Genomic DNA, 15,980 nt, shown 5'->3' with positions numbered 1-15,980 from the left:
TTCAAGCCTCCGAAATATTTTGGAACCGGAAGAATACCAGAGTAAAGAAGCGGTTCAAGCCCTTTAAAAGGTCAATTCAAAATGCCAAAAATTTGTTGGGATATACAACCACTTGAGTGATCGCGGTTGGAGTAGCGGGCAAAACGATACCGACATCCAATCTTGAGCGTTAAGCGACTTTCGAACTCAAGGGCAAACCGAATGGCAGATTAGGAAACCATTCCTCCGATGCTCATAACTTTAACCTCGTTTACGAATATGACGCGGTTAATTTAGACGACTACGACGTACAAGGGTTGGCTCGACCGCGCGGGAGAGGAAGAAAAAAGAATACGAAAAATGGGGAGGGTTCGTCGTCGTCACAGGTCAATGTGGGGGCCAACGAAGAAGTTGAACGTCTAAACGAGATGTTTGGTCGTTTCGAAACCCATACAGTGGAACGTACCGCTACCCTCCAACAAACACCACCAAAAGTTTGCCGCTATGTTTGAATTGCGGCAAATGGGTAAAGACTACGAATTCCTCATCGCGGCCGGGTTAGACGAAGAGGTCGCATTATTTGAAGAATTACGTGTTCAAAAAATGCACGAATATTATTAGTTTTATGTTTTGTTTGTTATGTATTTTTTTTGTATTTCTTTTTTATTTTTAATGGATTTTTATTTATTTAATTTAATGAATTTTTTTTAACGACCAACTAAGTAACGCCGGGTACTTCGTACGTGGCTTCCATTGGATAAAGGTAGCCTGAGCCGGCCACGAGTCCGGACGGACGGAGCCCCTAGCGGTCCACCTATTGAGGGATTCCTCGGATAAAACCCGATCCTCACGCCCGTCAAACGACACGACAGCGAGGAGCCGGTAAAACCGGGTGAGATCAGGACTCGAACCCTGGCTCCCTCATATCTCCCAAATAAATTAGTGATATTGAGGTTTGAACCACTTACCCCTCACTAGTAAAGTGACTACTCTATCATTGAGTCACATCCAATATATAATTTAATAGGTTTTTATATGTTTAATTTAATTATATAAAGAAAATAATAAAAATACGTGACATGATAAGTAGGGACTACAACACTATTAAAGCATCTCCAAGTGGCGGTGATTTTATTTTTCAAACATGTCCACATCATCACCATCTTTCCACTTTTCATTTATTTCTCTCTCAAATCTCTTATTTTTATTTCAGAAACACCCACTTTGAAAATACAAACTCTTCTTTCTCTCCTAATCCTGACTTTATCTCTCTCCTTGTGCTGTTCTCTCGACCCCTTTCCGCGCTGCAACTTGATTTTGCCATATATCTCTAGAAATCATCGGGTGTTTACTACTTAATTTCTTGGTAAGTTGTCCGTTGTATAATTTCTCCATTAGGGTAAGGCGGCTAAGGATCCTAACAAGCCTAAGAGACCCGCAAGCACGTTCACCATCCGCAGAATACGTAGATGGAGAGCAGTGCAGACGTCAGTTATGCGTATGAGGTAGTTTTTGATTATGTATAATTTGTTTTATTTGCCTAATTTTGTTGAATTGTTACTTAATTTATCATACTGCTGTTAGGTCAATTGGATTAATAGCAAAGTATATATATATATATATATATATTCCCAAGTAGAGATTGTAATGAAACATGAACATCAAAACTTTTGTGAGAACACTTTATGAAAAAGAAAATGTTATTTCCATGATAGAAACCGTTTTAAAGATTATTTAATTAATTGGAAGTAATTATCAGCCTCTCAATAGCCATTAGACATTGGTTATGGATACATTTAACTTTTATTAACTATGCATATTATAATTCTTATTATCCAATTGGTTGTTTAAAAGTAGCTTTAACAACATATGATGACAAATTCTGATAACAATGTTCTTGCCATCATGTAGTTATGTGTCGGGGAAGAAAGACCATTAAGATGCTGATATTTTTCTATTATTTACTTAACAGTAACTATCAACACGAGTTGAATATTTGTAGTTTTATCTAATCCGATTATTCCACAAGCTCGTGCACACACATGCATGTTTATTATATGAGACCGTTAGGGAAACATCCATCTGAATATTAAGCTCGATTGGTAAAAAATTGTAATTCATCTTCATATACATTAACATGGTTGCAAATGAGTATAGTTGTAGTTTCTAATCCTTAATAAATTATTATGTAATTTGAGTTTCTATTTTGATTATGAGTGAATGGATAGGTGGAAATGCTAATAGTCTTCACTTATGGTGCACAAGATCAATCAATCAAGCCCTGTATATTCCACCGCATAGCACGCTATCGGTAGGTCAGGGGAGGGTCGTCTTTCCTCTATCCGTGAGAATAGAGAGGCTGCTTCCAGAGAGACCCCCGGCTTATGGTGCACAAGATGTGTTACAAATAGATGTTCCCTCAAGATCAATGATCTAGAACTTCCCGGACTCACATATAATTAGCCCAAAAGAAAGTAAGAACTAAGAAGTTGTTTTTCAAACTTTTGAAAATGACTTTGAAGGTAATTCATACACTGATGAGACTTTGTAGCCTAAACTTAAATATGAATGCAGGCAGGTTCTTTATGCTTGCACACCTAAGTTCTTTCATTAGTAATGCTACTGAGTCTTTTTTTTCAAACGTGAAATTAGGAGGTTACATGTCACTGCTGCATTACTTGCAATTAGTCATGTTGGATGTAGAGATGGGCAAAAAAACCGGTTGGTGAACCGGTTCAACGGTTTAAACCGAAAACCGGTTTTTACAAAAACCGGTTATTTAAAAACCGGTTTGACCGGTTTAGTAACCGCCGGTTCGTATATCGGTTACAAGTTCTAGAGAAAAAACCGGTTACTGAACCGGTTATGGAAAAAACCGGTTAATTTTAAAACCGGTTATTATGAAAAAAACCGGTTATTAACCGGTTATTTTAAAAAAAAAAACCGGTTAATTAAAAAAACCGGTTATTAACCGGTTCTAACCGGTTTCTAAACCGGTCCTAACCGGTTAGACCGGTCCGAGTTTTGCACCAAAAAAACCGGTTAATAAACCGGTCCGGTTATTTAAAAACCGGTTTTTTTCCAGGCCAAGAAAAACCGGTCCGGTTATTTACCGAACCGGTTTTTTTAAAAAAACCGATTTGTGCACCTCTAGTTGGATGGATACATTATTCCTCTTTCCAGATTTAAAAGAAGATTAGTGCTAGGAAACTAACTTAGCTTTGTTTCATGCTCAGTTGGTATGTATTATTTTTTGATTGATTTGTTATATCATGTTTAAATCAAGTTATTAATTGTATATTTTCATACAGGGGAGCTTGGTGAGCTAGCGCCTGAACTTAAGATTTTATGCTTCCACCTTAGAAGTTGTCCCCAAATTACAACATCAAATCATATGAAATTATGAATATGTGAATTAATTGCAACTTGGATTGAAGAACAAAGCTCACTTTTGGAAAATAAACAATCAACTCAACCATGGAGTGAACAAGCATATATAACTCAAGCATTGTTTGATGTTTAGTGGTTTTGTCTACATGTGGGTGTATTGACTTGTGAACTATTTTTAAAATGTATTTTGATTAGTTATAATGAAATAAATTTTATTTTAAGATTTATTTTGATTGGTTATAATGAAAGTTTGGTCTTCAGTATATTTATTTAAAAACATATGTATTTCATTCAACATGAAATAGTTCAAAGGAGTAAAAGAGTTATTCAGGATAGTCATTCAGAGGTCCAACCAAATAATACTTACTGGTTCAGCACCTACTGTCTCACAGTCTCTTAATCACTCATACCTCGTAATAATTCAGTACTTAATGGCTCACCATTTAAAAAAAACATCCTTATGAAAAAATGAGTGAAGGTGGTAGGTGGTTTATTTTTGATGCATCACACGAAAGATCTTCATCTACCAAACACTTAAATATAATAGTGATACGCTGTTCAAAAAACATATTAAAATGATATCAACGAGAAAAATGAGGTGCCTTTATCCAATTTGTAATAAAATATGGACCTCTTATTGATCATGTCTTCATTTCCAATCAATTGCCCACGTGATAACCCTTGTCAAATCGGCCATACCGAAAGTTTCACTGCTTCCCCCTATCTTCTATCAAATAGCAAGAGGTCTTTTATTTATTACAACTTGTTAATTAGTTCTATTTATAAACAAAGGTAAAATCACTCGTAAAGTCACAACTTTATAAAACCAATTTAACAATTGGTATATACCAATTCATTTCCCATTCGTCTACAAAAGTTCGACCTCACGAACTTCATTAAAGAAAGAAACACATCTCTTAGATTTTCATTCTAACTGATAAAACTGTAGTTTTCTATAAAGTAATAGAGATACAAAAGATTTATTGTTTTAACTATAATATTGTAGATTAGTTTTGCTATACAAAAAGGAGTTACGATGCATCTTATTGCTCGTATACTTATCACTGTATTGTAATCAGTTTTGTTTTTAAATAGATTACTCCACAACCATCGTTGCAACAAAAAAAAAAAGAACTTACAATCTAAGGATCAAATATACCATTCAAGTTCACAAATATTCCATCTATTTTCACATTATCAACTTAACAATGAACCTGATACACAAATTCTGGTTTTCTCCTATGTCTAAAATAGTTTTGATCGATACGCAGTTACACATGATGAGTTACAGGTTTCCTCCTCGGTGGATGAACCATGCCACCATGTTCCGTTCTTTGAACATTTGGGTGATCCGGAGTGTCCGAACATTTGTTGTCGTTTAAAAAGAACACTAAAATTAACTAAACAAAAAAAATACAGGGATCGAGAATGGAAGTTATATTTTAACGACCACCAACACCTTTTATGAATCTCAACTCTCTCTCTCTCTCTCAATTACACACACCAATGACAACTAACCTCCTCCACATCTCTCTCCCACTTCATAAACCACCGTCCACCACCGTTAACTACCACCGCATTTCCAACCCTAACGTTAACTACAAACGCCGTTATGCCTACCTCTACCGTCCACCACCACGCATCCTCCACAACCACGTCATCACCAATTCAGTTAACCTCCAGACCTCACCGGAAACTATACACCAAACCTCACCGGAACAAAAACCAGTTCTGCTAGACGTCACCGGGATGATGTGCGGCGCGTGCGTATCACGCGTGAAGTCAATCCTCTCCTCCGACGCGCGAGTGGAGTCCGTGGTCGTCAACATGCTGACGGAAACCGCGGCGGTTAGGTTAAACTCAACTGCTGACGTGGCTGATGACGTGGCGGATGAGTTAGGTAGGCGGTTAACGGAGTGTGGATTTCCGAGTAAGAGGAGAGTGTCGGGGATTGGGATAGAGGAGAAGGTGAGCAAGTGGAAGGAGACGGTGGCCCGGAAAGAGGCCTTGATGGTTGCGAGCCGGAACCGAGTCGTGTTTGCGTGGATGTTGGTGGCGTTGTGCTGTGGATCGCATGCCGCACATATCGCGCATTCGACAGGGATTCATATCGGTCATGGTAATTAATCTAGTAGGTGAAGATGATAATAATTGAAATGAGTTTGTATAATGTTTAGTGTATAGGATGTTAGATACTTAGATTAACCTATAGAAGTGTATTTTGGTAGGTTGAGAGAAAAATTTGGAAAACAAATTGAATAATATTGAAATTGACTTTTAGGTAGTGTGATGAATTATTGATTTGTTTTAGTTTGGTAATGAATTGCCTTCTTAAGTTGTGAATCTAGCATTTGAAATCTAGTAGGAGATTGTATTAATTGAAATGGTTTTGTGCAATTTTTTTGATTCAGTGTGTAGATACACTGTAGAAATCTAATTTTGGGATTGAACAAAAGTTGGAAAACAGAGTGAATAATTTTGAAATTTCCTGCCTTAAGTTGTAAATCTAGCACATGAACAATTGAAATTTATTTTGTTCAATGCTTTAGAGGTAAATGTTAAAATACTAAGGGAGACAAAAATGAGAAGGGTGAGAGGAATTTGTGACCTTAAAAAACCCCTAAAAAATAACTTAAAAAAAATTCAAGGGAAATCATAAATATAAAAGAAAAACGAAAAAAGTAAAAAAACTAAAATGTTTCCCTGTCTTTCTTACTAAAAAAAAGAGACAATGACGAAAATAAACGATAAAACACAATATATATCACAAAATATAGGACAATGTTGAGTAATATAACACAATATCGAAGAAAAAAGACACAATGTCACAAATTAATGCACAATCAATAAATAAACAAAAAACAAAATGATCTTCTTTTATCATTGTCTTTTTTATTTGGAACGTGGACGACGGGGGGAGCATTTTCGTTTCTTTGTTTTTAATTTATATTTTGAGTTAAGATTTTTTTATTAGTCTTTTTGAGGTTTTTTTTTGGGCCACAAATCATTCTCATCATTCTCATTTTTATGCTCCTTTGTACAACAACTCAACCATGTTTTAGATTCGATATGCGATTCCATATAGGGAAGTAATCGAGCCCATCCGAGCTCCTTAATTTTTTTCTTATTTAGGTAGGATATTATTATTACTATATATTAACATTTAGGGTTTAATCTAAACTAAACAATGAGCTGAGCCAACCTTGGCTTGAGCTCAGCTTAGATTCGAGCTTTTATCGAGCAGAGCTTTCTTTGAGATATTTTCTAGCGAACCACGAGCCACATACTTTTTGAACAACCCTAATTTGATGTATAGAAATTTGAAAATTATATCAGGGAAGGGATCATGAGAAAACTAAAAGAATACGAGAAATCTGAGGCATCTATTACTAAGTAATCAATATTTTTTAATTTTTTAGTATATGTAACTTCGTGAGCTACATATTTTTCTTAATTTTTGTGTTTTTTAACCACATAATTAAAAATCTATGAAAACGAAAATTAAAAATATTGATTAGTTGGTAGTACTTTTCTCAGTTTTTTTGTAACTTTGTGGTTTCCTCTTGAACCTCCCCTGTGAATTTAAAAATCTAGTATTGTTAGGTTGAGCTAAATTTAGTAAACCGAAACTGATTGAATAGTCATGAAATTGACTTTAAATAAACACTTAAATTATTTAAACAAGGAAAGCTATTCATTAGTTATATAGCTAGATCTGGACATCTTGTAAAGTTATTCTTAGTATAGCACTTGTCTTTTACGCACCTAAAATTCTTTTAACTTGTGGTCTTTTACAGGTGCATTAATGCAGTTACTTCACAACTCCTATTTTAAAGGCAGTTTAGCTGTTGGAGCTTTGCTGGGACCTGGAAGAGGTTGATTAAATTTACATTTTCTGCTAGCTTTTTTGGTTTTGCTCCACATTGCTTCTTCATAATATACAAGCAGTTTTTTCAATACTAACATGAAGCCTAGATTGCACTTATATCCTGAACGTTCCTGTGCAATTATTAGACTAACACTATTGATCGATCTGTAGCATGACACATTTCTATTATTATTTATCAATATTGTGGATCATGGAATACACAGATAGAATTCTCAAGAAAAAGTGATAGATTATTCAATCCTTAACATTAAACGAAGGATTTCTAAATTTGGCAGGCGTAGCCAAATTTTCTAAATTACTAGCAGCCTAAGAGAGATGAAATTAAGGACATAAGGTTATCATTTCCACACATTTGCTTAAACAACGGAGAACTTGCATATTTTGTTGATGGTGAAAAGGGGCAAGTTGTCCTTAATGAGTCAATGGTGGCCCTTTTTGAAATAGTACAATTGTTTATGAACATTTAAAAGAACCAAATAGAGCATTATTTGCCTTTTAGTTTTAACTTGATCTAGCTTAGGGACACAGATTTAGCTTAACGTATAATATTGCATCTTTCTCAGATTTGCTTTCCGATGGCCTCAAGGCATTCTTTAAGGGATCTCCAAACATGAACTCTCTTGTTGGTTTTGGATCCATTGCTGCTTTTATGATAAGTGCGGTGAGCATTTATTGCATATTATTGGTGTTAGTTATACTTATTAGACATTATTTCATAGTACTAATACGTCCTTCCCTTTGTAGATTTCACTTCTTAACCCTGAGCTTGGATGGGATGCAACGTTCTTTGATGAGCCGGTTTGTATACCGTAACTTATTGGTTCTCTTTAGAGGTGGCTAACATATGAATGGGTTGGTTAGATTTATATTGTATTATTAACTGGTCAATCTGGTAAAATCAGATAAATAATTTAAACATGTAGTAAAGTAAAATAAACTAGTTAAAAAAGTTGTAACAGGTCGAACCGGGTAACAGATTGAAAGTAGCCCGGAATGTGTTTTTAATTCGTAAAACCTCTTAAATCATAATTTATAAAATATTGGACAAATTTTTATAGACACCTAGACAGGCTTGACCGATCTGAACTATTTTGACTGGCACGGTGACTCCCAAAGCACCCATTTGAATCAAACTTGTATGGTCCACTTACACAACCTGTTCATGTTGCCACTTGCCACCGTTAGTTTTTTTCTCAATAATTTTGGGGTGTTCATTGGTTAGGATATCGGTTTATAAGGTTTTTATTTTTTTTTGCGCCCGAAACGAAAATCGAACTGATCCATATTAGAATGTGTCTGTCCAAACCGAATTCAACCAATTAAACCGTTTATTATTTGGTTTATTCATTTGAATTCGGTTTAGCTATTTGAATAAGCAACATCAATGGAATAAGCAACATCTATGGAACCGATAATGGAACCGAAAAACCGAATTAACTATTTGGTTCGGTTTTTTCAGGTTTAGGATATGGTTTGCTTTTCAGGTTTTTAGGTTTTTGTTTTTTTTTCTGCACACCTCTACTCAATATGACTACTTTGTACTCATTTAGTCACATATTTTTTGCTCTCTATCTTAGATCACTGTTAATATTATCTTGAAGGGGTGCTCTCTTTTAGCATGCAGGTCATGCTTCTTGGTTTTGTTTTATTGGGACGTTCACTTGAAGAAAGGGCAAGGCTTAGAGCATCTAGCGACATGAATGAATTATTAGTAAGTTTATCTATGATAATATTAGATTACAGCTTTGGAAGTTTTAAATAATATTTCAAAAAGTATTAACTTGATAACAAACATGTTTCATATATATGTCTGCAGTCATTGATATCCACACAGTCAAGACTAGTAATTTCTTCATCTGAAAGTAATGTTACAGATGGCAGCATATTAAGCTCTGATTCAATTTGCATTGAAGTCCCTACTGATGATGTTCGAGTTGGAGATTTGGTATTGGTTTTGCCCGGAGAAACGATTCCTGTAGATGTAAGTTTTATTAACTTTCAAGTGAAACATTGTTATCCATATCTAACTCCTGCCCCCCCCCCCCCCCCCCAACACACACACACACACACATCAACCTGGGTCAAAATGTGTCGCTTTAGATAAAAAGAAAAAGAAAAAGTGTACCCATCCACCTCCAACCACCCACCAAGTCAAAATGAGTCGTTCTAGAAAAATAGAAAAGAAAAAGTGTACCCGTCCACCTCCAACCACCCACCAAGTCAAAATGAGTCGTTCTAGAAAAATAGGTACCCACCAGGTCAAAATGAGTCGTTTAGAAAAAAGTACCCAGCCCCACCCCATCCCAGTGGTGGTGTAGGTGGGTGGGGAAGGAGGCAATGATGGGGGTGTCGGTAGCCACGGCGACAGAGGTGGAGTAGTGGCGGGGGCGGCGGCGGCGGCGGTGACGAGTAAGTGAACACAAACAATGGTGCTAACCCATTTGGACCGTATTTTCAAGTGAAGAAGTTTTATAATAGTTACCCATTTTGACCCATTGACTAATTTGAGATAACACAATTTGACCCGTTGACTAATTTAAGGTGATCCATTGACTAATATAAGGTGATCCATTGACTAATATAAGGTGACTCATTTTGACTCGTTGACTAATATAAGGTGACTCATTTTGACTCGTTGACTAATATAAGGTGACCCATATAGAATTTAGTTTTACCCAAATTAACCCATTAGTTGAACAATGGGTCATGATTTATTATTCACATCTAACACATGCTATAGTAACGTAATCATTTTAGCAGCTATATTGTCGAGAAAATTAACCCATTTTTTCTTCTTTTATTTTTATTGAAATATTTGCTGGGGTCCTGTCCCCTTTACCAAAAATTAAAATAAAATAATAATAATAAAAAATCGCTTCCTGGTGTGCATTTTGTAAGATCGTTTTTATTTGCAGGGAAAAGTTGTTGCGGGAAGAAGTGTTGTGGATGAGTCCATGCTAACAGGCGAGTCACTTCCTGTGTTTAAGGAAGAAGGTCTTTTAGTGTCGGCTGGAACAATAAACTGGGTATGATGTGGCAACTTGTTTAGTTATTAACTTTAAGCATGCAGAAATAGCAGACACTTTTAAGTTTTATCTTCACATTATATACAAGACTAGTCAGGTACCCGCGCGATGCAGCGGGAAACAATACGTAAAGGTTGTTAGCAAACCAAGCCTAGCTCAAGCTCGACTAAAACTTCAATCCGAGCTCAACCTCAAGTTCGTCTTGATTATTTTGATATTTATATAATTTAAGTTCTTTTAATCATATTTTTATATAACATATAAAAGAAAAACAAATTAAAGTTGAGTAATATTTAGATAATAATAAGTAGTCAAATTTGTAATTATTCCTTAAACTTTGAATTGTAATAACTAATAAGTTCGTTTATGTTTTTTATAAAAAAGATAAAGGGCTAGATATGTAATTAAATGAAACATGAGAATATAAATTTTATCCTTTAGAAATTTGTACATTCATGCATAATTTCATGTAGTAATGACTTGTACATTTTAAACCGTCCATCTGTTTTCAAAAAAAATTATACTGAAACGTCAACAAAAATAAACACGTTTAAATAGGTATGTTCGAAAAATTTTTAATCTTATTTTTGTAAGGCATATATGGAGAAAACCAAAAAAAATAAAGTTGAGTAAAAAGTAGTTAATCATGAGGGATCAAAGTTGTAACTATTTTCTTAATTAACAAAATATAAGTAAAGTTAAGGTACTATACTTGTAATTATTTTGATGAAAATCAAATGAACGTGGGTTTTAGGTGTGTAAAAGACAAGTGTATCCCTATTTAAAGTTGTACTTCATGCTTTAAGAGTTGTAAATAACTTAAAAATGGGTGTCTTAATTTACCCTTGTTTGGTGCATTATATATAGTATAGATCAGCTTTTGAGATTTAAGCATGCGGGGTATTATGTTTTTCATAACATGACTTATTATATCAAAAGTAGGCTTGTAAACAGTAAACGAACTGAACAAACAATTGAAACACGGACAATTAAACTAAGATGGTTTTTCTTGTTCTTGTTTGTTTGTGTTTGTTTGTGTTAGTACATTAAGAGCACAAACGAACGCCGAACGGTTAGAAGTGATGTATAGAACAATGTTTTGGGTCTAAAAAGTTATTAAAATAGACTAAATTTTATGGATAAAAAATCTAAATGAATATTTTAATGAACGTAAACTAACGAACATAAACGAACATTTACGAACATAAATGAAAGAACGAGACATGTGTTCATGTTTGCTCGTTTAACTAAAAAACAATTTGTTCATGTTTGTTTGTTTAAATAATAAGCGAACATAAACTCACTTCCAACTAAATGGTTCACTAAGCGTTCAATTCGTTTACAGGAGCATGACCATGTTTAGGTTCGTTTACAGTACTATGACCATGTTAGATTGTCTTTCAGGATGGTCCACTGAAAATTGAAGCTTCATCCATGGGCTCCAACTCAACAATAACAAAGATTGTTAAAATGGTTAGTATTTTGTTTCAATATTAATTTTGTTTCCGTAACAAGGATTGCAAAAAGTAAAGTAGTTTTGAATAAAACTATTTAGGTAGAGGACGCTCAAGGCCGTGAAGCACCTATACAAAGGCTTGCAGACTCGATTGCCGGCCCATTTGTCTACAGTGTTATGACCTTATCTGCAGCAACATTTGCCTTCTGGTAACTACTTATATATCTTTTGCCACAGTATTGCAAGTATATGTTACTGATACATATATTATATTATATATTGAAACATTTGGAACATATTTTTTATTTGTTCATCATTATTGATGATGTTGCTCTCTGGCTTTATATTAAGGTACTATGCTGGGGTACACGTTTTCCCTGATGTGCTGCTAAATGACATTTCTGGCCCCGACGGAAACCCTTTACTTTTGAGCTTAAAGCTTTCCACTGATGTCTTGGTGAGGACAATCTTGTAACTTCATCCTGTTTATATACTTTCCGAGCTATTTACAAACTAAGCATCTGTAAATGCCTCTAAATAATATTTTTTTAGGTGGTATCTTGCCCATGTGCACTAGGCCTTGCAACACCAACAGCAATTCTTGTCGGAACCTCTCTTGGTAAATAAATAAATAAAAAACTGATCATTTTAACAATATGCTTTACATATTATATCTGAAATTTCTTTCTTTCTTTGTTTTTTTTTGTATTTTATTTAATAAATTTTTGGCCATTGATGTGAAACAGGTGCTAAACAAGGACTTCTTATCAGAGGAGGTGATGTGTTGGAACGCTTGGCAAAGATAGACACTATAACTCTTGACAAGGTCTTTAATTATAGATTGATTCACATTATGCTTTATCTCTAACGAGCTAAATAAGTTAAAAATGAAACGGGTCGCTCAAAGTGTAGTTTTATAAAACCTCGTAAATTATGTTTCGTTACACTAATCAGCGAGTTAACCAACCTGACACAGGCATATAAACGAACCGAACGTTCAGTGAACCGTTGATGAACTGTTCGGTGGGAAGTTCATTCATGATCATTTAATTAATAAATAAAACGGACATGAGCAAAATTTTGTGTTTATTTAATTAAATGAACGAACATGAACACATGTCCTGTTCTTTCATTTATGTTTTGTGAAAGATCGTTTATGTTCGTTCATTTAGGATCGCTTATGTTACTTACGTTCGTTTATATCCGTTAAGGAGTGTTAAAATTTATTTTTATCACTGATATTATTTAAAATTATTTATTTATTTATTTTCTGTAGCATCCCATGACATGCCTGATATTAAAATCTTTGATTTGGTGTCAGTTTTAGTTCGTTTATGTTCGTTTTCTTAACGAACAAACCAAAATAAGAAAAAACGTACATTTAACTTTTCGTGTCCGATCGTTTGTTCGGTTATTGTTGAACGAATGAACACGAGCATGCGTTGTTTGTGTGCATTCGGTTCGTTTACAACCCGACCCTTGATGTTCCTAAAGGAAATGAATTAACCGTTTGACCCGTTGATTAAATGACCCATTTTGCTGACGTGTCTTCTCACCCACAATTACTAGACTGGGACATTAACAGATGGAAAACCCGAGGTTTCTGGTGTTGCATCTTTTACTCATAAAGAAACCGATATTCTTGAATTGGCTGCTGCAGTAGAAAAAACAGCATCACATCCAATTGCCAAGGCCATCATAGCTAAAGCCGAATCGTTGAATATTAATATTCCAGTTACAAGTAGGCAGTTAGCAGAGCCCGGTTTTGGGACTTTGGCAGAAGTTGATGGGCAGTTAGTGGCCGTTGGATCTATGAAATGGGTTCATGAACGGTTCCAACATAGAAAAAACATGTCTGAAATTATGAATTTGGAGAAAGATGTGATGCAAAAATCATCTGGTTGCCGTTCATCATCGGATTATTCTCAGACTGTTGTTTTTGTTGGTCGGGAAGGTGAGGGAATCATTGGTGCTATTGGAATATCTGATAATTTGCGCCATGATGCCGAATCTACCGTGAAAAGGTACATTTTTAGTTATTTTTATTATAATTGTAACTATTATAAAAATATCTACGTAATGTGTTAAAAATTTATACAAATAATACGTTTGTTTAGGCTTGCAAGCCAACTTGATAAGCGGAGCTCGGGCTTCGCTCATTTATTAAACAAACTTATTTTTAGGCTCAAGCTCATTTACGCTTGGCTCGTTTCGAGCTTTTTGCGAGCCGATCTCAAGCAGCTTGGCTTGTTTACACTCCTAGTTAGTTATGATTAGTTATTTATGATAATAAACTATTTAATTTAAATTATTATAATATATCTTAAATAGCGACTAACTCATATATCTTGTTCAGATAAAAAAAGACACTAATTTGTCATCATGGGTTTTGAAAAGCAAAGCATTTTTTAACAAAATTCACTTACGTGTTTTATTCCATAAACCTATATTACAATATTTTTACAAGACGTTGATGCTGTCTTTATTAACATAAATTTTTGAGTTTGTTTGCTACTTTTTATAGGTTACATGAGAAGGGGATCGAAACAATCCTGTTATCAGGAGACAGGGAGGAGGCAGTTGCAAGTGTAGCAAAGGCAGTAGGTATAGAAACTCATCTCATCAATGCATCCTTAACTCCACAACAAAAATCCGGTGCCATCTCATCTCTGCAAAACTCTGGCCATCGTGTTGCAATGGTAAATTATTATTATTATTCAATAACTGACTGATTATTGTTAATACCGAAAATAAAATGTATGTTATATTTACAATTTCAATCTCTTAACAGGTTGGGGACGGGATTAATGACGCACCGTCTTTGGTTCTAGCTGATGTTGGAATTGCTTTGCAAGTTGAAGGACAAGAAAATGCTGCCTCTAATGCAGCATCCATTATTCTTCTCGGGAACAAACTTTCACAAGTAAGCGTTTTTACATAAATGCCCTTCCGGTACACTAGATAACATTCCAAGTACGGGTGATTTCAGGTTATTTATGTTTTATTTCTAACGGGTTGAATAAACAAAAGTACCTGGATACAAGCCATGTGTTAAAATTAGAGGTGCATGAAACCGAAAAATCCGATCCGGAAGCGATAAAAACCAAACCCAAATAAAAAAATACCTGGATATTAGTTATGTGTATTATGTTTTCTTAATGCTGAACATTCTGTTTGGTTTCAGTTTTGCATATAATTAAAACTGAAAAGTTGAATCGAACCGAGTTTATACATTTATTTTTTTTACTTTTGAATTATAAGTAATTTTTAAGAATTTACTAAATAGTACACAAGTATTTTGGCCCAAATCATTATGATCAATCAATTATCAACAAGCAAACAAGATGTAGGCCCAACGCTTTAGTCCCAAGTTCATTATTGTGGACTAAGTTTTCTTTTCGAGTTTTGACCTTAAAATCTCAAGCCCAAATGGAAAAATCGAAACCGAACCTAAGGTTTTTAATAATCCGAAAGCCAAAGTTTTGTTTAGTTTGAGCCTAAAACCGGCACATTCAAACCCCTAGTTGATATTACAAATCTGGACAAGAAGTGTTTGACCCAAATTCGTTCTGACATGACTCACCCATTTGGCACTTTAAAAAACATTTATGTGACATGTATGAATGATGGCAGGTGGTGGAGGCACTTGATCTTGCAAAAGCAACAATGTCAAAAGTCAATCAGAATTTATGTTGGGCTGTCGCGTATAACCTCGTTGCAATTCCGGTTGCAGCTGGTGTTCTTCTTCCTCATTTTGATTTTGCAATGACACCTTCACTTTCAGGTGATTCACAGTTCCATTTATTTATTTTATATAAATTTTAATTATATGATTACTGGAAGTGTAAACCTTTGTTTTAATAAATAGGTGGATTGATGGCTTTTAGCTCAATATTTGTTGTCAGCAACTCTTTACTTCTACAACTTCATGGGTCCCACCAAAAATTGAAAAACAAAACCGCCATACCCAAGTGAGGTTCTTCTATCTTCTGATAATTTAATGATGTGATGATGTGGGGCCCATGTAACTAGAGGAAATTAAGCGGCTAGGCAAAGACATAATAGCTTTTGTATTGATGCATGTATGTTATTGGTATTAACTATTATGGTATACGACTGATTTTCATGAAATAAGATTCACATTGTAACACATTTGATCTTGCAAGAGGACGATGATGTATATTTCGGTGAATAATGATTTATACACGGGTATTTTCTGCATCATGCTAATGAATTTGTG

At 34.8% G+C, this 15,980-nt stretch overlaps 1 protein-coding gene across 1 annotated transcript; it reads left to right on the top strand.

Annotated features, from left to right (window-relative positions):
• Positions 1-4,844: 4,844 nt before the first annotated feature.
• On the top strand, positions 4,845-15,925 carry LOC143535489 (copper-transporting ATPase PAA2, chloroplastic-like). Its single transcript, XM_077029721.1, has 17 exons — positions 4,845-5,488; positions 7,167-7,244; positions 7,822-7,919; positions 8,003-8,056; positions 8,883-8,969; positions 9,075-9,239; positions 10,174-10,284; positions 11,689-11,757; positions 11,840-11,949; positions 12,092-12,197; positions 12,293-12,359; positions 12,487-12,566; positions 13,310-13,764; positions 14,265-14,439; positions 14,532-14,663; positions 15,374-15,524; positions 15,609-15,925. The coding sequence occupies exons 1-17, from the start codon at positions 4,876-4,878 to the stop codon at positions 15,713-15,715; spliced, it is 2,658 nt and encodes an 885-aa protein (XP_076885836.1). The 5' UTR covers positions 4,845-4,875; the 3' UTR covers positions 15,716-15,925.
• The last annotated feature ends 55 nt before the right edge of the window (positions 15,926-15,980 follow it).

This window comes from Bidens hawaiensis, unplaced genomic scaffold (genome assembly GCF_021521415.1).
Source record: "Bidens hawaiensis isolate Kalapana, Puna unplaced genomic scaffold, B.hawaiensis_p1.1 tig00010504_1, whole genome shotgun sequence".
NCBI classification, from domain to species: domain Eukaryota; kingdom Viridiplantae; phylum Streptophyta; class Magnoliopsida; order Asterales; family Asteraceae; genus Bidens; species Bidens hawaiensis.
This window is presented reverse-complemented; position numbering and strand designations above follow the sequence as displayed.

Coding starts and splice junctions, on each gene's coding strand:
- LOC143535489 (XM_077029721.1), top strand. CDS start 4,876: ATGACAACTAACCTCCTCCACATCTCTCTCCCACTTCATAAACCACCG. Junction 7,920..8,002: donor CTGCTTTTATGATAAGTGCG/GTGAGCATTTAT, acceptor TTCCCTTTGTAG/ATTTCACTTCTTAACCCTGA. Junction 14,440..14,531: donor CTGGCCATCGTGTTGCAATG/GTAAATTATTAT, acceptor ATCTCTTAACAG/GTTGGGGACGGGATTAATGA.